Source organism: Tribolium madens, unplaced genomic scaffold (assembly GCF_015345945.1).
Source record: "Tribolium madens isolate multiple individuals breed KSU strain unplaced genomic scaffold, Tmad_KSU_1.1 Scaffold_19;HRSCAF=116;Tcas5.2_LG9, whole genome shotgun sequence".
NCBI classification, from domain to species: Eukaryota; Metazoa; Arthropoda; class Insecta; order Coleoptera; family Tenebrionidae; genus Tribolium; species Tribolium madens.
In genome coordinates, this window is record NW_025400983.1 from 11,821,878 (window position 1) to 11,847,533 (window position 25,656).

A 25,656-nucleotide genomic window follows, 5' to 3' on the forward strand; every position below is an offset into this window, starting at 1 on the left:
AAATAATATAAAATTTACATAAAAATAACTTCGGAAAATACTTAATAACTAAAAACTAATGAAAGAAACACAAAAAACAAGAAATTTTTTTTTCAGAAGAAATGAAGAAAATTGAACAGAAATAAATTCTTTTAAATTTATTTTCAACATCAATTAGCTAACTCAGTTGAGCAAAGCTAATTATTCAAAACCAAGTTCTTAATTTGACTCTTGAACGTAAACAGTGAATTTCCAGAATTAAAGATTTCGATGTATTTGTTATGTTCTAATTAGGTATGTTATACGAGTAAGTGAATGAATACAATAGTATGTTCTTATATTATTATTTTTATTCTATGTAATTAAAGCAGGAAGTTTCATTTTTATATCAGAATTAGATGACACTTTTATGACTAAATGACACAGGTAAAAGTTTTACTTCGCAGACATGGAGTTAAAAACACTGTTTTTACGCCTAGGCGTTTTCACTTTTACTTGACACTTACTTTGACAAATTTCCACTGTTGTTTCTTTCTTGTCTCTTTCGTTTTCTCAGCATTTTCTGGAGAGGTACAAGGTAAATTATCAGCATTCGACATTTTGCACTATAAACTACACCACGTATTCACCAGTTAAATCAGTCAACACTTCCAAAATCTCAACATAAATTCCGAAACTGATGCGTGACGTTTGTTATGATTTTATTGGAAAACGTCCTGTTTATTGAGGAGATTTACTTGATTATTGGTGTGTTCCTTTTTTCTCCCCATCTGAATCGTTTGCGGATAAAATAGTATATGTTATTTAGAGTAAAAGTGAGTTTATGTGGCTCAGCTGAATCCATTTGCCTCAATCCGTCCGGCAAAATGAACGTTTATCTTCGCCACATAAACAATCACTTTTACTCCTAATAACATAATCTACTATTTTTTTGTATTAAGAATATAGCGATCTTCTTCAAATAAAATGGTATTTTACAGCTTGTCATAGACAAAAATTACGTATGTATACCTACGTAGATATTCCTTTATTAAAATTTGGTTAGAATTTTTTAACAAATTTTTTAAAATAAAAAAATGCAAAATATGTTATAAGCTGATTTTCTTTTACAGGATAGCATTTACAGAAAGTGCATTTGTTTATAACACTTTTTGTACAAAAGGTTTCTAAATGTTTTAACGTCCTTTGTATTATATAAATAGAAGATTAGATATGCTTATCTAAATTAAAATTGTTTTAGTAGGAGATTTTTATTTTTTTATTTTTTGGTATTTACAGACTTTCAATGTGACTAAAGGGAAAACAAAAGATTCATTTGCTTTAAAGGGAAATAGAAAATAGTCTTACATATTATTGATTATCCAAAGCATTAACTACTCGCAAAGGAGAAAGTCGTTGGTGACATCCTTTACTATTAGTTACAAATCTAAATGTCTTTTCTTATAGTATACAGGATGATTCAAATGTTTCAGGTCATCTCTTGGATGATAGGACATCCACGACAAAAAAAATTAAAGTTGGAACTTTAGGTTGAAAAAATCACCAATTTGTGTCTTATGGTGTACAAAACATTTAACAAACTAGCAAATTCAACAATAAATTAAATGTAAAAACATCGGAAACAAAGGAAATAAAGAAATAAGGTGCCTTCATGATAATATTCAAATTGTCAGTTTTTTATTCTCAGAAGCCTGAAAAAAATATGCCTCATTTTTATGCTTAGCTGAAAGTCTTCTATCAGCATACAAGACTTGATCTCACATTTTTGAATTATCTTGTGTAAAAGTAAAAAAATGTTGACAAAATAAACTAATAATGAATTATTTTTTGTATTTGAAAAACCTTTTTCTATTTTGCATTTTTAAGGACGATTCCATTGCAAGTAAATTGCTTTCTAAATATTTTTACTAATTTACCGAATTTTTGGTGGTGTACAATAAATGTCAAAAATTCGTATAATGACAAATTTCAAGTCAAATTTAGCTTTCCAACGCCTTCATGAATAATATTATAGAAATATGGGTCATTATCATTACATTATTATAGAGTATGATGAAAAAAGGCGCCCGTGTTAACCCACACGTTATAAGTAACATTAGATTTATGCTCTTAATCACTTAAACAGTTTGATGAAAATACATTATGTGCAATTGATTGATTTAGTAATTGGTACTACAAATTGGTTCTTGATACTTGTAATAACATATTTGAAACTAAGGCCACATATTTCTTTACTTTTTGAATGACTTGTTTTATTAAAACAATCTCTTACCTGATCAAATGTTGTGCATTCTTATTATGGTTATAGTATATGACATAACGAGCACGGAAAGTAATAAATAACGCACTAGCGGGAAAGTTGCGCACGAGGCGTTAGCCGAGTGCAGGCAATACCGCGAGTGCGTTAGACACTTTCCTGCAAGTTTTGTACACTATTTTTCCTACGACCATAAATATTTTTTTTCTTACGAACACATTTTTTTTTCATAACGATTTATTTTTTATAATGGATACAACAATACGTTGAATAACGATTTATTTTTTATAATGGATACAAAAAAAAAATACGTTAAATAAAATACAAAACATTCGAGTGTGAATTGTGCGTTAGATTTCTAACACACAGTGCGAAAACAAATCGCATAGGTTTTCGATCTCGTACGATATTGCCAATTTTCGCGCATATGTAATTGTGCGTTATGATCTAGTTTCGTATATGGTCGTAGGAAAACTAATTTTTTTGTCGGATATGGGAGTTAGAAGAGAGCGCTAGGGATTCAATTAATTTTTCAGCGGTGTCAACAAAAAAAATTGTTCAACTCATACGCTGTCGATTGCAAAATTTTTGGTTGTAACTTAGGCCTTATTGGCTTTAGGACTGTATGGTTTGTTGCAAAAAAGTGTATTTCAGATGAGAGTTCAAGAACCTATAAAAGATTTTTGGTATTAGTCCCTTGTTTCACAAGCTACATCACTTCTCCATGAGCATGTTTAGATCTTGCAAAGTAAGAAACGAAAGAAAAGTCATTGAGATACACTTTACCTATAAAACTATACCTAGCCTAAGTTTGAATTTATTCAAATGGGCAACACAAGTAAACTGTTAAAAAATAGATATTTTTGTGTATTGGTGATTTAAGAATACAAAAAACTTGTCTCTTTTTTCTTTAGTTCAAATTGTAAAAATCTGTCAAATATTTATAAAGTAAGTAAAAAAAAGCCTCCCGTCTCTGCAAGGTCTACATGATGCGTTGTCATAGCTACATCATAATCGGCTTAGAACGTTAGCGATGATAGCGGTAAGCTGTTTAATGAGAGGAAGACGGACTTATGTACGAAAAAGGGGAAAGGAAGAAGAGCACACAAACCTCGTTGCTATGATAACTCCAAAGGGCTTTTTGTAAAGAACTCCGTCGAGGGAATAGATTTTTATACGGTTTGCAAATCCTCCCTAAACGATTCGATGTTTATTTTATTTACTCTGAGAGAATAAAACTAGTACGAAGACAAGCAATAATTTCAGTACGATTTTTCGACGATTGGCTGTCAGAACTCGACTTTAATTAATTGCCGGTTATTAAATCGGATGTGTCAGAAATAAATAGGGCTTGTGTGTAATGTACACGTCTCAATTGAGGAAATCAGATTCCAAACAGAAGTCTACAACGCCGGTAAACCATTGTGTCCATTTAAATGTAAATGAGGACTATCATAGTCATTCATCTTCCCCTTTCCCTTTGATTAAATATAGTGTAAGCGCAGGCGGCCGGCCCCAGGCCCTAAGCCACCCCGTGGGGGATAGATACACCCACCATTAAAATTATCAAGCGGATGGAGATATTATTATTATTATTATTGGGGCAATTGCCGAAACGCATTTTCCGCAAAGAAAAAGAAGGGGAAACATACAGGGTGTTTGAGGATTGCGAGCAAATATTTTAACCACTAATAGGACTCGTCAAAAGAAAGAACTTTCGTTATTCCAACTTTTGTCGAAAGCACATCATTTCTGAGTTAAAATTAAAAATAAATTGAGACTGAAAACCCGTCCCCGTCTATGTCTTAATACGATGTTTACAATCATTCACAAGAAAAAACTTTGGAACGTAAACAGCGTAAAGACAAAAAAATTATCGCTACATTAGGCTAGATCAGTGTCAATGTTACTGGGTCAATACTTGCTATTATAAAAAATTGCTCGAAATGTGGTCATTCGTTGGCAATTCACACTTCTTGTACTCTTCGGGCTAGAGAAGCTTGCGTTCGCACACACAGTCCTTCGAAGGTATAAATTTGAGCTGCGTACACTAATTCACTAATTGTATAATGTGAACCCCCAAAAAAACACAAGTATTTAAATCTGGTGAACGCGGTGATCATTGGCGACCAATCCATCTCTAGGGAAAATGATTGTTCAATCCATTGGTGATGATTTTGGCATAATCTGATGGAGCTCCAGATCGGACAACACATTTTCCAAAAAATCCAGATAAACGGCACTAGTTAAACGTTGAGGTAATATGTGATCTTCAATCGTCGCTACCCAAACATTTAGTGAAAATCGGTCTTGGAAGTGATGTAGTTAATTTGGCGTTTGAGAGTTGGCCATAATGACTTGATTGACAATTTGATTTCAAATCGATGTGCACAATTTACCCGAAAGTGCATTAACGACTAACTAAACTGACACGTGTTAACAGGTGATAATTTTTTTAGACAAAAAGTTTCCTTTTTTCTGTATAAAAACTTTCACGGTCAACATTCAATGCAATTTATTTTCATTATTTTTACTTCCAACTAACAAGGACAGACACACTGAACGGCTCGTGAAAATCATAGGGGGAAAATTGCAAAAATAAAATTTGGATACGGAATTTGTTTAGTCTTCAATTTGACTTTTCATAACAAATTGTCTTAGTGGTTAAAATATTTGCTCGCAATCCACAAAAACCCTGTATACTGCCAAAAAAAATTTTTTAGGTTGGGCACACTATAAAGGGTGTCAGAATTCGCGCGCCAGAGAAAAATTTTAAGTAAGTATCTGTTAAAGAATTTTGACTTTTATGTCATTTGACATTTTTTTATGTCTGATACTGATGATCTTGTATATGTTTTTTTTATAATTATTTAGTAAAGCTATAAAAATTTTACCAATAAAAGCCACAAATAGTTAACAGTTAAAATTTAGGATACAGTTTCCTTGTTTCCTCGTCTAATACCCTGTAGCAAAAAAACTTGGAAAGTTATTTTTCCAACAGAAATAAATAGTCAAAGTTCTAAATTTAAACTCTGAAAACTTCGAAATTTTTATAGATAGATTTTTTTATCATTTTTTTCATGTTCCTGGTATCTTGCCTTACTTTTTTTTCTAAGGCGCGAATTCTGGCGCACCCTGTATAAAATTTTCAAAAAAAAAACGTCAAACAGCCAATTTGAGAATCATACATCAAAATAATTTAGATGAATGCACGGAATTTTCTAATAGGCACATTTCTTAATTTTTTATATCTTTTTAATTTCTTCATTATGAAAGGGTATAGTTGCTCATCATACCATAGTTCTCTAAATGTTTGTTTATTTCTTAAATTTAATGTTTGACTGTTTGAGGACCAATTTCTGGAAACATAATTATTTAACGGTCAAATAAATTTAAACCTTAGTTAAATCATGGTAACACCAATCAAATTAACGCCACCTTAATCGTATCAGAAATGAGGCGTGAGTGTTGTAATGAAACTGCTGAGTTCAGAGAAAAATGTTCTTTTTCGGAAAGGTTGCTATTAACAAAATTCACTTGATTTTGTATCTTGACGGTATAAAACTGCAAAAATCACAATTGCCAATTTTTTTTGTATTTTCAAGAATCGATGTGTTTTTGTTCGTCGAGTTTTTGCTATATTGCGTGGGGGTGGCCGTCATTAAGTAAGATTAAATTCATGACGTAATAAATGATATTGAAAGTTTGAAACATCCCATACAATCATCCCACAACAGACTGGTAACTGATGACATGGCAACTTGGGAATATTGAGCTTCAAAGGGGGAAAATGCCCCGCAGTCACGGGGATAAACAGAGAAGGGAGTATCGTTGGGGTGTTCGGTGCCGAAAAAGGAGAGAACATGTATCAGGAGCGGCTGTAATTGTGATGAAGTCAGCTCAACATCTTTATTAACTGCTAAGTGAGTATACGACGTTACAAAGGATCTGATTCGGGTGGGAAGACCTTGCATTCACGGTTTTCCGGACGAAATTTCAGAAAACACTTTACTTTACGATTTATCTATAATTGGACGTTGGAAATGAATGTTTGGTTTCTTGCTAGGAAAATTTATCGGAGTGTGCCATATTGGAAAAACGTTAGGGAATTTAATAAAGTGTAAATTTTCTTTGACGATGGCTTTCATGTAGAAGTCAGACGAGAATTCAATGCGAATGAGAAGAGACAAGTAGATACGCTATTATTGACACAATTTAGTTTCTCATAAACGATATGATAACATTTAAAGACGTTTCTTTGCTATCAGTTTCACAATATAGGTACTAAAGCAGAGTTTTAGGATTATCGTTTGTTTGTCTTAAAAAAGTGCCTTAAAAATATTAGCAACCCAACACAATTTCTAAAATCTGCTTCACAGCACCTTCTGTCTTAATTTCTCAATTTTTTAAGAATTTTTGAAAATTTGGAAAGTCGGATACATTCATATTATTATTTCAATACTGAGTCAGAAAACATGAAACTAAAGAATCTACTTCTTTATTACGTCAACATAATACTTTATAAAAACAACGTTAACAGTATTTTAAAAAATCTTTAAATTCAAAACAATTTCAATTTCTTGAAACTTGCACTGTGGTGGTAATAAATTTGTCAAAAACGAAATACCGCTCACCTTCCTGCATAATTCTCCGGATACGGAATAATAATGCCTTCCGGACTGGGTCTTGGCGAGTTTCCAATCCAGAAAAACGCATCAGGTCCTGTTCCATCATACGAGAATCCCTTTATAAAAATCGTGCTTTCGTCCACGGCATAAACGGTTCCTTTTATTCCATGGGCGAACTCCTGTAAAGGTCCTATGAGCCGGCCGTAGTAAGGTTCAGGGTGTCTGCCACCTAATCCTGTAACGAAAAAAAAACATTTTTTGAACACCTTCACTTCACTTGTTTTTCGTCCATAACCGGCGTAACTGAATCAATTTGCCGGTTACAATGATCATTATTGCCGACACCCTCCGTACAACCCAATAAAAATCCATATAATATATTGAGTTAGAGACCTCGCAGTCTACTGATTCCCCCTTAGTCGCGATACGGGGGTGAGGTTTATAGCTTCGTGTTGTCACATTTTTGGCCGTTATTACTGACCGACTATTCTCGTTATCGGCAGATGGAAACGCTGATTGCAACTAATATAGTAATAAATAACTCACAAAAGGAATGTGTGATCGATTTTAAGTCAGTGGAAAAACTTAAAACAGTTGCTAGTAACGTAATTCAGTTCCAATGTAATGTTTTTTTTCTACTCCCACATCTAAAACACGGATTATTTGTATAATGTCCAGAAAGTCGCGCACCTTTCTGAAACAGTATCATCGGGCGATGCCCTAGACAACAAGAAAAAAATCTATCTATAAAAATTTCAAAGTTATGAGAGTTTGCACTTTGACTCTATTTATTTCTGTTGGAAAAATAATTTTCCAATTTTTTGCACACGTACTCCTAAATTTTTGCAAGAAATTGACAAGAATATAAATTATTTGAGAAAGTGGTTAAAAAAGTGCTAATTTTGAGACTAAAGCTGAAAATGAATTATAAACTGAGCTGTTTTTTGAAAACCATTTTCCAAAAATCATATTAGTTTTGAAATTTGGGAGTTGACGATATTTACTTTACAAAATTCCTCAAACATTGAGTTATCCAAAGCAAAAAAAAATAATTTACTTATTGCAAAGGGTTCAAGAGCTGTGATTTTTTAAATAGACACCTGCAAATAAAAATTTTGACAAAAAAATTGATATATGTCAAAAACTTTGGCAGATAAGTAACTATACTTTGCAAACTGATAGATTTTACTTTCTTGACATCTTGGTGAAAAAATCTATAACAAGAAAAGTACAAGAAACGCTATGTAAAATGCAATAATTTAAAACATGTTAGGTTCGTATCACGATACGTCCGGTTATTCCTACGCGGACAGTGTTTTGACAGAATTTTGCCACTTTTTTATTGTCATAGTTTTAAAATACGGAAAACTGTGCCATGGAGAATATCGTGAATGATGTTACCAACACATTCCACAACTACGCGGCAAATATTTTCATTACAATTTTTGGAGGTTAAGATACATCTACTAACATTCAAATTATTAACTTTTTAGGCCCCAGCGCCAAAACACAATAATCAAGCTGCTCATTAATACTTTTTTTCAAGGCATTTCCACTAAAATGTACTTTCCTACGAAAGGTACTACTTTCTGGGCGGAGGATGTCGTCAACCTCTTTTTACTCTCTTTCATATTAATGTGCATCAAGTAGGTTGTAGAAGTCTACATGCTTCTTTAAATTAGAGGCCGATTCACACAAAAAGTGTCATTAATGTCATTCAGAACAAATTTAATCACATCAATAATGACAAAAATCTTTATGTTTTCCGCCATATTAGATATGTTGTAAATTTTAATTATTTTTGCTACCTCAAAGACTGGGGTACATACACATTTATTTGAGAAAATAATTTTTAGGGAAGATTGAGGTTGGGATTGGTTGAATTTTCGCATGGTTGCCACCTTAAAATGCTCACTTTCAACTACTACTTCGATGCACATTAATATGAAAGCGATTATAGTTACTTTTCTGTCACTATTCTATTATTATCTAGACTATACCAACAACTTGAATACGTTTGACTTAAGGTACTAGATACTGTCATAGGCTGTCTATGACAGCATCTAGGTGCCTCGGTTTGAAAAAGCAACTTCAAAAATGCAATAAAAATCCATTTAAGATTTCAAAGTTGCCATTTTGAAAATAATTTAGTTCAGTTGAGAATGGTCAATTTGGTTACATATAAAATTTCAAACTATTGAAAGTTGAAAAGTTTCTAATATAGGCTCTACAAACATCACCCCGTATTAACAATCTTTAATACCCGTTTGTATCGTTCACGTTTGTACTTGTGCATCATTTTCTATTGGGTAGCAAAATTTGTATTTTCAGAAATACGCACAACGCAGTGCTTTGCCATATAACTTCCGCAAATACAGCGTCTTTCATCGACAGCCATAACTCGAAAATCTCGAAATCCACGCATTGTAAACGGTTTCTATGAATATCACCGGATTTCCCCTGTAAAAACGTTAAAAGCCTTCATGTCTGCTTCTATTTGACCGGGTGTCTACTCTGCTGTCTATTATTCCCTCAATTGACGTCTCTACGTCATGTACTCGAATACATTTCATCCTGAGAACGCTCAAGACACTCTTAACCTTACATTGAAAACATCTCAAGAGAAAAAATCTATACTAAAAAATAAAAGTAAAGTTATCCCGACGTATATTACTCTCTGCACTCGAATCGAACTGCTGTAATCAAGTAGTTCATGTGCGAATGCGATAAGAATTCGGTAAAGGATCGATAGTGATGGTTTCAGGACTATAGCATGCTCGCTGTTAATCTCGTAATGTGTGCTCTAGTCCACCCTGGACTCCTCCGTCTCAAACAATCACCCTCACAAATTGCTCTCTAATCCCGCATTTAGCCGCACTACCATACAACAATTTATTGGCGCACCAGCAACAGGCAGCGAGAAATTCACCCGGCGCATCCGCCAAACTACTTCAGAAATGACCGATAATTACGCCGGGATAGAAAAACGCCCCAAATAATATTTGTGGTGCAGATTTGAACGTTATTGCGTTTGCTACAATTTGGGATTTAGAGGATGGCTGGTGATTCGGAAATGCATAAATAGGGATTTGGCATTTGTTTTCGCTATATAAAAGTCCTCTTTTAAAACAGAGATGAATAAATTTTACAGAAAATACTTAATCAGTGTATTATAATTCAAGTTTGTGCAATTTACGAAAATTAAAATTGCTTTCCGCCGATACTAAACAAGTAGCTACGATCAATACTTTCGGAATTCGGGCAGATTTAAAATTTAAAATTAATAATATAGGATGGGCTTTTTGCTGGTTTATCAGAGATAAATGGCGCCATAATTTGAAATTTGTTGTCATCGTTTCTTAGTAATTCCTAAACGGAAGAAACTACAAATTTTGCAAGCACATTTTGAGTAAACAAAATTTAAGTATTGAATTAGTTAGTTACAAAAAAACTTCGAATTTAACCAGTGGCGTAACACAAAAAAAACTTTTGAACAAAAGGATGTGTGACTCCTTAAAAAAATTTCACTCCATATACCAATTACGCCGAAATTGGTAGAAAATAAAAATCATCACTCATCCAGTGTGCTTGCAAAATTTGGAGCTCATACATTAGGAGAAAAAATGAGAACAAATTTCAAATTTTGGTGTCATTCATCTCTGGTAAGGAAGCATTATTGAATACCTAATAATTGTTTATAGAAAAACCCATAGGTATTATTTTCACATGTTCTAACTTTTCCTGAATTTCCGTCGAGAAAAACAGAACTACCTTATGGAAAAGTGTTCATCAAAACAGATGACTCAAAGCTTTAGTAAAGACATAGAAAGAAATATTTATTAATAATAAGAAGCAAGGCTTAAGTACGTAAGTTATCAAAAAAGATTAAGACTCAATATTTTTATTTCATTAGTCCTGTCAATTTTGCTCAATTTTGACGCACCATACAGTGTGTTCCGTCTAAACCCCACATTAGGAGGATTGGGAGTTGAAATAATAGTATTTATTTGAAAATTGGTACATAGCCATAAACCATTAAGTCCTCCTAAATGAAAATATTTTTAAGATGGCGGCGCTTCTGGTTATACCGGAAGTTGGTCTCAACTTTCTTATTTTAATGGAAAGGTATATTTTTTACAGTGTTTTTGGATCAATCGGGTTATTTTAAGGGCGTTTTCATTAGCCTTCCCTATATCTAAATTTAGTCGTTTTTGATATACTTGTATTTGGATTTTTTCAAAAATTTTTGGATCCGCACATTACACTTTAAAAATCGGTAACTCTGCCATTTTTTAGGATTTTGAATTCGTTTTTTGGCGTTTGAAAAAGAAAGCTTATATCCTTTTTCTGGTGTTTTCAAATTATGGAAAAAAACATATACCAAAATTTTAAGGTTACTTTTGTAATAATTCAAATACTCATCACTCAATTTTTTCAAATGAAATACCCCAATTTTTATTTTACTAAATAGAAGAGAATTTAATTGTGCATTGATCGGTATTAACATTTCCTATACCTAAATTTAATAATTTTCAAGTTATGGACTTTTTGTTAAGACTACAGAAAATTTATTACTAGCCACAGTCGTTTTCACATAGTTTGCTATGGAAATCAAAAATATCAAAATTTTCTCTAAACAAACGTCAACAGTAAATTACTATTTGACAAATAGTGCCAAAATATGAAAAATCAAAGTTATACAAACTTAATTATTATTGATAGGTTCTACCATGCGATCATTATTTAAAGCTAACAAGTGAGAAAAATTTATTTTTACTTAATGAACGACATCATAATTTTGTTACACTCTCCATAAATACAAAATAAATTAATTAAATCTAAGTTTGAGTAGCTTTGAGTCTCCATATTTTGGCACTATTTATCAAATAATAAGTCACTGTCGACGTTTATTGAGAAACAATTTTGATATTTTTGATTTCCATAGCAAACTATACGAAAACGGATGTAACTAGTAATAGATTTTCGGCAGTCTTAAAAGTCACCATAACTTAAAAATTATTAAATTTAGATATAGGGAATATTAATACAGATCGATGCAGAATTAAATTCTCTTCCATTTAGTAAAATAAAAATTGGGGTATTTCATTTGGAAAAATTGAGTTATGGGTAATTGAATTATTACAAAAGTAACCTTAAAATTTTATGGTTTGTTAATTTTTTTTTTAAATTTGAAAATACCGGAAAAAAATCTAAACTTTCTCTTTCAAACGCCAAAAAATGAATTCAAAATTTAAAAAAATAGCAGAGTTACCGATTTTTAAAGTGTAAGGTGGTGCAGATCCAAAAATTTTTGAAAAACTCCAAGTATTTCAAAAACGGCTAAATTTAGGTTTAAGGAAAGCTAATGAGAAAACTCCCTTAAAATAACCCGATTAATCCAAAAATGGAGTAAAACACATAGCTTTCCATTTAAAATAAGAAAGTTGAGACCAACTTCCGGTATAACCGCCATCTTGAAAATATTTTCATTTAGGAGGACTTAATGCATTATGGTTATGTATCAATTTTCAAACAAATATGATTATTTAAACTCCCAATACTTTTAGTGTGGAGTTTAGACGGAACACGCTGTATAATGGCCATATTGCAAATATGAATTAAAGGAACATTGAAAAACAATTATATTCCGATTTGCTGTTGCCATTGTGAATTAAATAACAAAGGTTAAATGTCCAGGTAAATCAAAGTAACCCGTTTGTTAACTGAAAGCTTGTTTTTAATTAGAATTTGGCGACGGTCGGTTTAAAATGTTTAATTTCTCCGACATGTTTGTTTAGCATACAATTTTCCGTCATAAAATAACAAGAGAGTGGCATGTTGTTCCCCCGTTCTTCTTTCAATGTAATCTGCATGAAAAGATTGACAGATAGCTTTGAAGTGCAAACAAGCTCCCTTACATCCCTCCCAAATCTCTGCGAAAAGCACAAAACGAAATAAGGAACTGTTTTATATCTTTTAAGTGTTTTATGGATGTAGAACGTCCGGAATGATCCTAGTTAAGTCCTGTAAAAATCTCGTTTCTTGGAAAGCAATAATTACACTAAAATGATTCAAGAAAAACGTCCACGCGACGAAGATAAATCATAATATCGGGATCGGTATTGATTGACGGAGGGGCATTTGGAGGCATTTCCGCAATTTCCCGAGTGCGTCGACAGGATTCGAAGTGTCAAGAGTCACAATAAACGACATAATCGAGTCTTGATATCTCGATTGGGATCAACAATGGCCGTGGCGATGCCATCACAGCGCAATTTCGCATCGCGACCTTTTCACAAACAATTATTTCCTTTGTGGATCGATTAGAAATCTGTGTATTGACGGAAAGTGAAAATGGAAACACTTTCGTGTACGAAAAGTCGCTTTTTGCTTTTAGAGGGTATGTGGAATTCTTCACAGTGAGTGGGTAAAAGCGTGACGGCGGCCGCCGCCGCCACCACCGTCACCGCCGAACGCTACAAACGATGGACGAATATGCCGCGGGGGATTCCGCACAATAGATGACGCATCGATCCAATGACGTATTCATTTGTCTTCTGCCTCATTGCGGCCCCCGTTCTACCACTACACTGTAGTCGAATCGCCTCGAGAATAGTCTTTATATCAAAAATATAACATTTATTTTTAAAAGATAAAATAAAATACTGACTACAAACCAATTTCCAGCACATTTATCAAAACCTTATCTCAACAAAGTATAATTAGTAACATTTATGTTAACACATCGAAAAATACAGGGTCGTTAAAAAGTATGGATACAGTTAAATATACAGGATGTTCTTATTGTTACAAATTTAAACAGGTGATAGAATATTCAATTTTAAAACAAAAGCTTCCTATGAACATGTATCAAAAAATGTTATGTAAGCGAGCTACACCCCCTGAAAGAGATGCGTTTTTTAATGAGATTTTCTCACTATTGCAAAATAGATAAAATTACAAATATTGGTACAGCTGAAGGCATTTAAAGATCAGTTGTCAAAATTTGTAATCACGGGCGTCTTAAACGGTAAAACGAATTTAATTTTTAATTTTTATCCGCTTTATGGTCTGTAACACAAATTGTAAACTGATTTTCAAAAACGATATGTTGTATCGAGACCTCTTTTTTGTGAAAAACTACAAAATTTAGAATTTTGTGGCTGAAAGTGGCAAGAACCAACTGCCAAAATAGTTAGGGTACTTTTATTCTAAACCCCCCAATTTAGGACACTGCTGAGTAAAAAAATTTGATATTTTATTTTTGAATTCGTTTGGGTGTATAGAGGTTTTCAGTTGTACCAAATTTTGTAATTTTATCTACAATGGTTTCTGAAATATTAGAAAAAAAATTATTAAAAGATGCACCCCTTTTAGGGGATGCAACTCCCTTATATAAAATTTTTCGATACATGTTCATAAGAAACTTTTTTCTTCAAATTAAATATTTTATCACCTGTTTAAATTTGTAACAATAAAAACGGAACGCCCTGTATATTATAAAAACTATTCAGCAAAACTTATTGAAATTTGGTATATGCTTAAAAGTATTTAAATTACATCACCTCATATGTTTATCAAACTTCTATCGCCATTTGTTCTGGGGATACAAGGCTAACTTGATTTTTTTTCATGTCAAGAAGGGTCAAATTTAATACTTTTAAGAAGAGCATTTTTTCCTGAGTTCTGTGATGTAACACATGCATACCTTATTGAACTAATTAAATTTTGAAAAATGTAAACTTTTTTAGCCTTGGAAATGTTGTTTTTATCTACCGTTAGCTCTTTACCGTCTGAACTTTCACCAAAAAATAGGTGAACTGTTTCTTAAGCTCTACTAAACCGTTCTGAAAATATTTATCTGTATCTATACTTTTTAGCGACCCTGTATATATTTTTTTATAGTACTTTTAGTAACTTCTTTCAAATTAAATTAATAAAAATAAGTCATAATGTAATTTTAAATCTTAAAAAGCAAATTAATTTAAAGTACGTTTTCCTCAATATTAAAGTTTCCCACTATTGTATACGTATTAGGTACACATTGTATACTGTAATGAAATTGGTAGAAAGTAAAGTATACGAATTTATTACCTGTGCCATAGCTAGCCATCGCCACTCTGTTACAACGTGTTACAAGAAGAACTCTAATGCCAAATCTTGAGTGGAGTTTCTTGACTCAAAATTTTTCAGTATGAACCCTACTTGTAACACAGATTTTTCTTTTACACAGAAATCAAATGTTTCTATTTCTAACCTCAACAGGAGTAGAACAGGTAGTACAATTGCGTACACGGAATTTTGGACGATTTGTCATTCAATTGGCATAAAAATGTAAAACGGGCCTTATAGGCAACTAATCTTTAGTTTTTGTAATTTTTATTCTGACATCTAGAGAAAAAATGACAATACATCAAAATAATTTATTGAATTCTATAAAAACAAGTGCTACTGGTATTTTTGTTTCCGAAAATCGACGCCAAAATTATATTTCAACTAAAACTTTCAAATTTTAGTTTTAAACGTCAATCAAAATGACAATAAAGAGTGACATTTTTTGAACTTAACTTTTAATGTGCAAAATTCCATGTCCGCAATTGTACATCTGATTTTTTTGTCAATTAACTTGTTCATGTTAAATTTACATTTTGCTAACAAGGGAAAGCATTTCATTAAAACTACAAAATTATCTTCTTATGGAAATGTTATCCCACACACATAAATGAAAATTGATTAATTTGTGGTAAATAAACCAAGTGGGAACAATGATTCTCCGTATTCAAATAATAGGTATTGAAATGAATTTTATAAATTTTTGCGTGTCACTTTTTTTTTAGATTAATACTTAGCATAGTTTACTCGAGTAACACCTTATTTTTTATTCCCAAATTTGTTATTTTTGCGATGAGGCTAGACGTAACCGCAATAACAAATTTCTCATGACCTCAACGCAACTTTCACACCGACCAGGGCACTGTCCTTAAGTGTTCTATATGATTTCGAGGTTACTCACCTGAATTTCGTAATAAATATTCGACACATTATTCATTCTACCAACAGGAAAAAGATAATCTTGCTAGATTGTGAACAATTTTAACAACCTTTTCTCCAAATATCTAATTTAAATAATGTACAGTGCTTATTTATTAGACCAGCAGTATTAGTTATAGTAGAGTACAAGGGGAATTGGTCCTAAATTTTCGCGATGTACAGGTTTGGCTTTCAGCCCCTTCTACTTCCATTAACTGATTAAAATAAAACATTTTGTTGGGATTAAAACCAGGGGGTTCTGTACCGGGGTTTTCTCCAAGGATGTAAGTGTCAACATATGTAATCGTATATCATTCAAAAAATCATTACTTTCCGATCATTCCAAATGAAGAGAAAAGAAAAGGTCGACAAGACGTTTGAGAGTAAAGATATAATACGAAGTGACAACGAAGAAGGAAAAATTACTCATTAGACATTTGATTTGTTTGGGTCAACCGCGAAGAAGAAGATAGTTCCACAAATTAACATTGTTAATCACAATTTAAATAAAAATCGGATATCTAATTAATTAAATTTTAATTATTTTATAATTGCATACTGGAGGTATGGCTCGGAATTGACCTCCCAAGAAATGCAAATAAATACACGTTCAACTTTCTCGTCTCACCTTGACATTGTATTCTTTTTGAATTTCTAGGTCAAAGACTTGCACAGATCTCGATTTAAATCAGTATTGATTAACAAAGTTGGGTCGCAAAGCCATTTCTTGATCCCCCGTTGATCAAAGAAATATTTTTTAATGTGAGAACACAGTGATTTATTCGTCTGTTAATTAAAATTTGCACATCTTGATTGTCTCGCTCAATTCAAAAACCCTCTGCGTATTCAGAATGTCGAGTTACACTCGAAATTGAGGCTCGTTACGTTTTATTAGTTCTCTTACTTTCATATAGCCCAAAGACAGGCTCCATCCCTTTTCAACAAGTTTTCAAGTTTGATTTGGCTTGGAGTGAAGTCTATATTAGTGTTTGCGAACGTTGTGGTTATATGTTGACTTTCAACTTGGAACTTGATATCGCCCTCTCGACCCCTACACGCCGTTTAGTCGCCTTCTCGATCAAACACAAAAATAAATTGACAAGTATTTGACTGTTTGCAAAATTCCAGTAAAGATTCTAAATTCTCCGTATCTAAGCCCAAAATGTTCATCTGCTGTCCAGAGAAAGAAGCTAAAAAGCGCTGCAACAAATTAGGCGACTTGAAACAACTCGTCGAAACTATCGAGGAAAAAATGCTGGTACCGTGTACCATAGTTTGTCCCATTTGCGGTCCCCCGTGCGCTATTACACTCCCATGTCCTGCTCCTGAAGAGGCCAAAGAATCTTTAGGACCCCCGGTGCCCCCTAATGTCATGGTTTGCTACAAATGCGAAAAGCACGAAAAGAAGAAGAATGGTAGAACTGTAAAAAAAACTAACGCTCCAAAAAGGACAAAAAGAGCGAAATCCAGGGAGTTAAGGGCTAGTATTCTTTACCAAGGATGTGATTGCGAAAAACGTAATGGACTTCAGGATGATTGTAGGAGGACTGGGTGTCATGGCTCGCCGGAATGTTTGACTAAACCGGAGCCGATTTGTGGCCCTAGTGAGTTCAGTAATGGCAAACATTTAGGGAAAAAATCCGGGGGTTATGTGAGTTCAAGTGGGGAAGCTGGTGATGGTGGTGATGAGGAAGGGAATGAGAAACTTAGCGTCTATTATAATTGTTATCCTGCAGCGATTAAGTGTTAAAAGTACTTCCGGTTTTTTCATGATGTAATTAAGTGGAAATAAGATTTTTTAAGCAAATGAGGCTCTTTTTATTATATTAATAATAATAAAAAAGTCTACAAAAATAATAATAATAAATGAAACAACCACAAAGAAATATTTCTTGAACCGGTGAAGTTTCTGGTAAATCAAAAAAATGAGGAAAGGCCATTTTAAATTCAAAATGAAAACTACCTAGCAATTCAATATAGTTTTTGAAAATAATATGTTATAATATGAAACAACCAACTCCAGGTATTAACTTTAAAAGTAACAATCATTTTTTTAATTATTTAATTTTAAACAAATTGAAATAGACAAACTACTGTGTACCTAGCATAGTTGATGCCTTGACGTAATTGCTTTGCAAACAAATGCGTTTTTGACATTTGATTGGCTCGTAACCTTGGAAATTCTACATATTTTTTTTCCCGACCAAGGGATGCAATGACATATTTCCCGACCTTCAAAAGGTTATAGAAATTAAATATGTATGTAAATATATTTTTATTTTATAATTATAATTATTGTAATGAAAAGTGATTTCATATACATACAAAACTGAATAACACTATCACAAGTTGTAATTTAAAATAAATAACACGCAAGTTTATTACCTTACACAAAATCGAAAAGTTTAAACTAACAAAAATTATAACGATTTCAAAAAAATATACTATTCATCTTTTACCTTAAGCACTTATTTCCTAAAAATACAGATTGTCTGTCTTTTTCAAATTAGGGGCAGTCCTAAATTCAAAACAGTCACTTCTTTTTCTATAAATTTATTTCGGACAACGTAAACTGTATTTAGAAAATGCTTTCTCCAAAAATATTTACTTTATTAATCAAAGTGGATACATTTTGTAATTAAAATTAATTAAATTATACAGGCTGGAATATAAAAAAACGCCCCAATCCATAAGTTCATTATTTTTAAAAATATGACAATACATCTTCAACAAAGTTGCACATTATTTTTTGAAATAGATCAATTAACTAGAATTGCTCATAATAAACTGTTCAACTTTAATCAAAGAAGTATTGTTATATCTTTAAAGACAATGAAGTTATGGCTTTGGGCGTTTTTTATAATCCAGTCTGTACATATAATTGCAATGAAATGAATTGCATAGAAATTATGAATTAACCTAATAACCTATAATTTTTGTAGTACCTGCAGAGGCGAAGAGAAGAACAGCTAAAAAGGGTCGAAGCATCGTATCGTGCGATGGGTTATTGTGGCGGTCACAAACTTCACAAACTCTACATTCACAAATTCACTTTCTATACAACCGAACAAAAAATAAACAATAATAATCGAAAGAATCACTTAAACATTACATGTCAGTACCGAAGGTACCTGCGGCCAGGCTAGCGTTTGCAAACGCGGGAAACGGACTGCTTTTGGCTGGCGGCGCGGCGGCGGCTCTCTCCGGGGCGGGAAAGCGGAGGCGTTCCCCTCAAAACGACGCCCACAATATCCCTGCTACTGTTACAGGAGCAGGAACAGCGGCGGCTGCAGAAGCGTCGCCCGGTCCGGGACACGAAAAATTATCAAAATTAGCTTTTTTTCCTCTTATTTATTTAACTTGTGGCGGGTTCTAAGCGAAATTATCGCACCTAGCCGATACAGCAAATCGCCCGATTTTTTCAATTCCGAGCACGGAGTGATTGCAAGAAGCATTTCTTATTTGACAAGTGGCCAGATCAATACAGTATTTTTGGCTTTGATTGATCTATCGGGCATGTTGACGCACTGGACTGTGGCTTTTCGTCATTTATTTAGTAAGACTCGTGACAAAAAGTTTATCGCGAATTTTCGAGCAAAAGTCGCTTTCACGTTCAAGACGATTAAAGAGAAAAGTGTAATAATATGACTTTCGAACTAAAAATGACATGTCAATATTTTTTAAATTTCAAACCAACACGCTTATAAATAGTAAATGGGAATATCTGCCCCATTTATCCAAAAAAAAAATACCAAGAAAATGTTCTATACATAAGGATGTTGCCTGACCGAATTAGGTTCTATATATTTTTTCTAACACCAAATTTAATAGTTATGAGTATTTACGGTATTAGACCGGTAGCAACATTTTTACAGCCGCGCCAATACTTTGGCAAGGCCATAAAAATGCTATCGGTCGTATATTGTATAAGATTTTTTAGGATACTGCAACAATCACTTTCAAATTAAACAAAAATTTATAAAAACAAAAATTTAAGTAGTGTTTACATAGTTACAAGTCTACAAGTCTCGAAGTAGGCTATTATACCGGTCTAGGCCGGTAAATTTTATCTACTGGATTCGTTGGTAACTATGTAAACGCTAGTTACCAATTCAGTATGCTAAAAAAAAAGTAAGTTCTTATTTGTTTAAAATCGTAGATTACAAAGAATGTTTTAACGTCTCTTACTAACAAAATACAAAATTAGTTTCTATAATTTATAAAAAATGAATATTAATCTTGCATTTTTGAATAGCTACCTATATCGACCTTAACAAAGTTGGTACAACATTTTGATTTGCAATTTTTTAAGAATACCTAATAATGCAATACTCGAATGATTGATGTACAGTCGTTTTAAATCACACTACATAACATTAGAACTTTGACTGACTCCCCATAGGTAGGTATATGTTTTCTAGACAAATTTAATAAATTTCTGGACTAATTAAGTAACATCTGTGTTTTTTTCAAAAATAAACGTTACTTCTGATCTGCGGCTTAAAAAAGAGGTTTGTTATACGATTATCACTAAAAATTTATTCGTTATAGTAGAAATTTTTTACAAAGAATATTATACAAACGACATTATGACAATAAAAACCATTAAGCAGAATTCTACTGTAATATGTATATAAAGTTCGTTTGCCAGAGATTTTTTTACTTTAATTGAAAATTTTGCTTTGTGTACCTTTTAATATGTATAAGATCGTCAAACGTACTCGTATGTAAATTATTGTTTAGTGAAAATTATACATAATTTAAAAGATACATATCGAGGGTAATATGGCAATATACCTCGTAAACCGCATTTTTGCAGTTTGCATTCTATAGGTACTTCAACATTAATTTGAATAATAATACCTACCTAAATGTTTAAATGATTACTATATTATTATTATTATTATTATTATTATTATTATTATTATTATTATTATGAGCTAATATCGTTTTTGCCAAATTACCAAAAACTGTCATTTTTCACTTTACCAGGTAATGTCATGTGTCGCTCGATATGAGCATCTTTTATTCTGTACAAAATCAAAATAAATAAATAAATTTTCCATAATGAAATAATATCTATTTTGCATTCAAACTACTGGTTTTATCAAAAATTAAAAACAGTAAATTTTAGTATGGATTTAGGAATAAAAGAGATCTAAAAACTATTGGTCAAGCTTCACTGTAAAAATAGTTTTGTTTATATAATGTACTAGCTGTTGCCCGCGGCTTCGCTCGCGTGGTAGTTTTACAACCACAAATATTTCAAAACCCGGAAGGGCTAAGAAACTTACTAAATAATATGTATGTTATGGCTCGGAATAAGCAAGCTCCGTCACCAATAATTGGTACAATAGTATGTGCCTCAATTACGCCGTTTATGCATAGATTTTTTTTCGACCATATGAGGAAGGATAAACCACTACACAGTATAAAAATCTGTTGTTCAGTTCAAAAATGACAATTTTTTTTAATATAAACTGTCATGCCCTGTTTGATCTTCTTGGGGGTGGAATTTTCAAAAATCTTAAAACATGCTTTCTTTATTTTTAAAATAGAAAGCCCCAATAACAATTTTTATGAATATAATATCAAAATGGACAAATTTTTATACAAATTTAATGTTTAATCCTCGTGGGGGTGGAATTTCTAAAAATATTGAAACGCATATTTCTTTACAAATACTAAATTTAATGGATATCAATTAACAATGACAAATTTTGATACAAATTTTCATCCCATGTTTAACTATTGTACATACAGGGTGCGCCAGAACTCGCGCCCCAGAGAAAAATGTCATATAAGGTAAGACATCAGAAACATGGAAAAAATGTTAAAAAAATTTTATCTATAAAAAGTTTGAAGTTATGAGGGTTTAAAGTTTGCACTTTGGCTCTATTTATTTCTGTTGGAAAAATAATTTTTCAAATTTTTTTGCTATAGGCTATTAAAAGAGGAATCAAGGAAGCTGTATCCTAAATTGTAACTCTTTTCAATGTTATTTGTGGCTTTTATTGGCAAAATTTTTGTCCCTTTACTAAATAATTGTAAAAAAACATATACAAGATCATCAGTATCATTAAATAGATATAAAAAAATGTCAAATGTCAAAAAATAAATGTCAAAATTTTTTGAGAGTTAGAATTTTTTAAACATTTTTTTCATGTTCCTGGTATCTTACCTTACTTGAAAATTTTCTCTGGGGCGCGAGTTGTGGCGCATCCTGTATTTATACAAACTTTCATTCCCTATTTGACCCCCTTAGGGATAGAATTCTCTCCAAAATCTTGAAATACGTCCTATTTTGTTTTTAACTGAACACCCAAATACCAATTTTCATAGATTTAACTTAAAAAAAAACGGATATTTTACGAAGTTTTACCCTTGTTCAACCCCCTTGAGGATGAAATTTCCAAAAATCCAGAAATACGTATTACTTGATTTTTAATCGAAAGCATAAATACAAAGGAAGGATTGAAGGATTTAACTTTATAAATGCCATATTTTAATACAAATTGTCATCCCTGTTTAACCCCCTTGAGGGTGGAGTTTACAAAAATCCTAAAACACGTATTTCTTCATTTTCAACCGATAGCCCAAATCCCAATTTTCATAAATATGACTTCAAAAAATGTTTAACTCCCTTGGGGGTGAAATTTCCAAAAATGGTAAAGTACGTTTTTTTTTTATTTTTAACCGAAAGCCTAAATACCAATTTTCATGGATATAGCTTTAAAACTTCGAATTCACCACCCCATTTAGCCCCCTTAGGGGTTGATTTTTCAAAAGTCCTTTCCTATTGGATGCCTACGTTATAAAAGGTACCTAATGTAAAAATTTGAAATTTCTGTCTCCAGCGGTTTAGGCTGTGGGTTGATAGGTCAGTCAGGACAACCCTCTTTATATACATATATACGTATATAGATTGTGTTCCCAATACCTTCGAGGGTTTACACAAATAACGATTTTTTATTCAAAAAGGCTTACAAACTCGACATTTTTTACTAAACCGGATTTTGGACATTCAATTTATTTTAAAACTTTCCAATTCAAAATCAATGAATTTCCAAAAATAAACAGAAAATTAATTTCGCCAACGTCTACACAAAACTAAATTTAAAGATGCCACAATATCAAATAGGCAAAAAAAAACACATTATTCTTATTTTTTGATAAGGTGTATGTATGTTTAAAGGCATTAAAAATGTGTTATGTGTTAAAAAATATTACTTTCAAGTGTTGCAACTTGGTCGCAGATTTTGACGAGTTTGTAACTCAATAAATGTTTTAAACAATTTGGTGAAGTAACATCTTTTATGTAAAATATTTCACCACTTTAAACTGAATCACTTAGAATTACATTGAAAAGAAAGTTTCGTATTTAGAGTAAACAATGCCAACGATTCGAGGACACAAAATTGTAAAATTTGTCACTAAAAGCACTCAGGCTACCTTTTCGTGCAAAACAACATACATGTTTTTAATGTGTAAGTAGTCTCTTTGATGTTGACATGGGTCTTCTACACTGTTCCTTTATGTTTAAAACAGTAATCTCATAAGAGAACACATCAAAGTAAATTATGTCGAAGAAAATTTCGTGTTGTAATATTAAATCTAGAAAGTTGTCCACAAAGATACCGTCATCAAGATCTAAGAAACCACGCGGATTATTTTACTTCTCACTCGCATAGTGCAATAATTTCCCATTGTTGGTTAGAGAGCTTGTGAATATGGTAACGAAACCGATAAAACACAATAAAATCTCCGACAGTCTTGAGACAGGAAATTAAAATCGAAATCTCTTTTTTCAAGTCGCTCATAATTAAAACGCAGGGGCTCTAAAAAGGCTCCTCTTTTTTAATTTAACGTCAGGTGATAAAAGTAGCTCCTTGAAAACTGACCCACTAACATTCTAACCGTTCAATGATCTTGTCTCAACTGCAGCATTTTTCCATCGATGCACTCTAGGACATATGATCCAAACCAACGGAGTTTTTATTTTTGCTCTTAAACGGACGTTGTGCAGTTCTTTAACCTCTTTTTCAACCACACCTTTCATTCTTAGATAACGTGTAGTTGTTTCACGAAATGTCCTATTTCGTAACGGTAATCGCTCAAAATTGGTGCTGAAAGTGTTAATTATTGCATAGTGATAATAAGCATCAAGGTGTGTTATGCAGATGTTAGCCTTGCAAAAGGAATCATTGGAAATAACTGTAACTGACCTTAAGATTAAAGCAAACCACTTTTTATTAATATTAAATAAATGCATTTCTATAACATTTACGGAAAATTATTAAAATCGGAAGATAGCAATTTATCCAATCGAGCGAAACCGTAAGCTTGTAAATTATACGGTACGCGGAATGGCGTGGAATTTTCATTTGAAAATCGGATACATTGTGCTTGTTATCTGTCATGCCGTTGGAAATAATGTTACTGAAATAATAATTACTCTTTACAAACCCAAATTACCAAATTAGAGATCTGATTGCTAGCTTGTTTTGTGTATAATATTAATACGAAAAGTCAGTCTTTGATGTTAACACGAGAAAGGTGTATTTTAACAAAATTAAATAAGACTTAAATAAGAAATAAAAATTAAATTTCTTTGTTTTACTTTAAATTTTTGGCAATTAAAATAGATATTAGTAGGGAGAAAAAGGTTGTGACCCAAAAACTGAAAGACTCGCTGAAAGATTAACTGAAAGAATGTAGTTAGTCTCTTGTCTTGTCAAGTTTTATAATAGTAAAATTATAATAGTATTATGACTTCGCATTTAATGATTATAATCAAAACGAATTCACATTAATTTTAAAAAAATCACTGTTTACTATGTTCTATAGGTTACTAAAGCAGTATGTTTAAAATTGAAAAAAAATCAATTCATAGTAATATTGAACAAGGTTTCAAGGTTTGACGGGATGTTTTCATAGTTGAACTCTTGTAATTTTTTTACCAATTTTCCAAATTTCATAAAAATTTGAGTCAAATTTATAAGACAAGAAATGATTTTTGGTAAAGGCGAACTAATTGCGTCTGATCTTTATTGTTCATATATCGAAGTTAAGATTTAACTATGAGATAATAAATAGAAAGCAAACTAAAATTAATTCGATCTTAAAAATTAATGTACGATTAACCCGTGAATCTGGTTCATTCTGGTCACGTGATCAGTTAATCTGACGTTTGATCGCAATAATTAACTTAATGACGTTTTTATAAACGACCCTAAATGTTTTGTAATAATGCAATAACAAAATACAAGATTCCTTTAAATAAAATTTCGTTAATAACATTTCAAATAATCAGTTCATTTTTCAAGAGAAAATTTCCGTCTACATATGTTTTTTTGAATAATAAGCTCAAGGCGCTACATCAACACATTCAGTTTTTGCCACCTTGTAATCCCCGTACAAGAGTTTTATAAAAAATAATTTACCTACAACACAGGGTGTTTACGGTCGTAAGGTTGAAATTTAAATGAGATGATATTTACGGTAGAAGAAAACTAATACGCTATATAAAACAAAAATTCACGTTGTTAAAAAAATATTCATTTTACACTATTTGTTTGAGAACTCCTGCTTCGTCTGCAACAATGGCCATTAGTATCATTATCTTGTGTTTCACCGAAAATCATAATCACAACAACCAATTTATTATTTTAATATTTTGCCATGCAAGTTCATAAATTTGGAAAAAAAATAAGAAAAACGAATCAAACCTATTGGAAACCATTAACTGAAAGAGATTAAACA

At 32.1% G+C, this 25,656-nt stretch overlaps 2 protein-coding genes across 2 annotated transcripts in view; one reads left to right on the forward strand and one right to left on the reverse strand.

Annotated features, from left to right (window-relative positions):
* Positions 1–19,061, reverse strand: part of LOC123015926 (protein Skeletor, isoforms B/C) — a 34,866-nt gene extending 15,805 nt beyond the window's left edge. The window contains exons 1-2 of the mRNA XM_044416011.1: positions 18,840–19,061; positions 6,871–7,099 (exon numbers count right to left, since the gene is read on the reverse strand). Coding sequence (XP_044271946.1) covers positions 6,871–7,099; positions 18,840–18,882 — 272 coding nt within the window. The 5' untranslated portion in view covers positions 18,883–19,061. The remainder of the gene's footprint in view (positions 1–6,870; positions 7,100–18,839) is intronic.
* Positions 16,959–17,701, forward strand: LOC123015930. The gene has a single exon (XM_044416015.1). The coding sequence runs from the start codon at positions 17,057–17,059 to the stop codon at positions 17,642–17,644; it is 588 nt and encodes a 195-aa protein (XP_044271950.1). The 5' UTR covers positions 16,959–17,056; the 3' UTR covers positions 17,645–17,701.
* Positions 19,062–25,656: the final 6,595 nt, after the last annotated feature.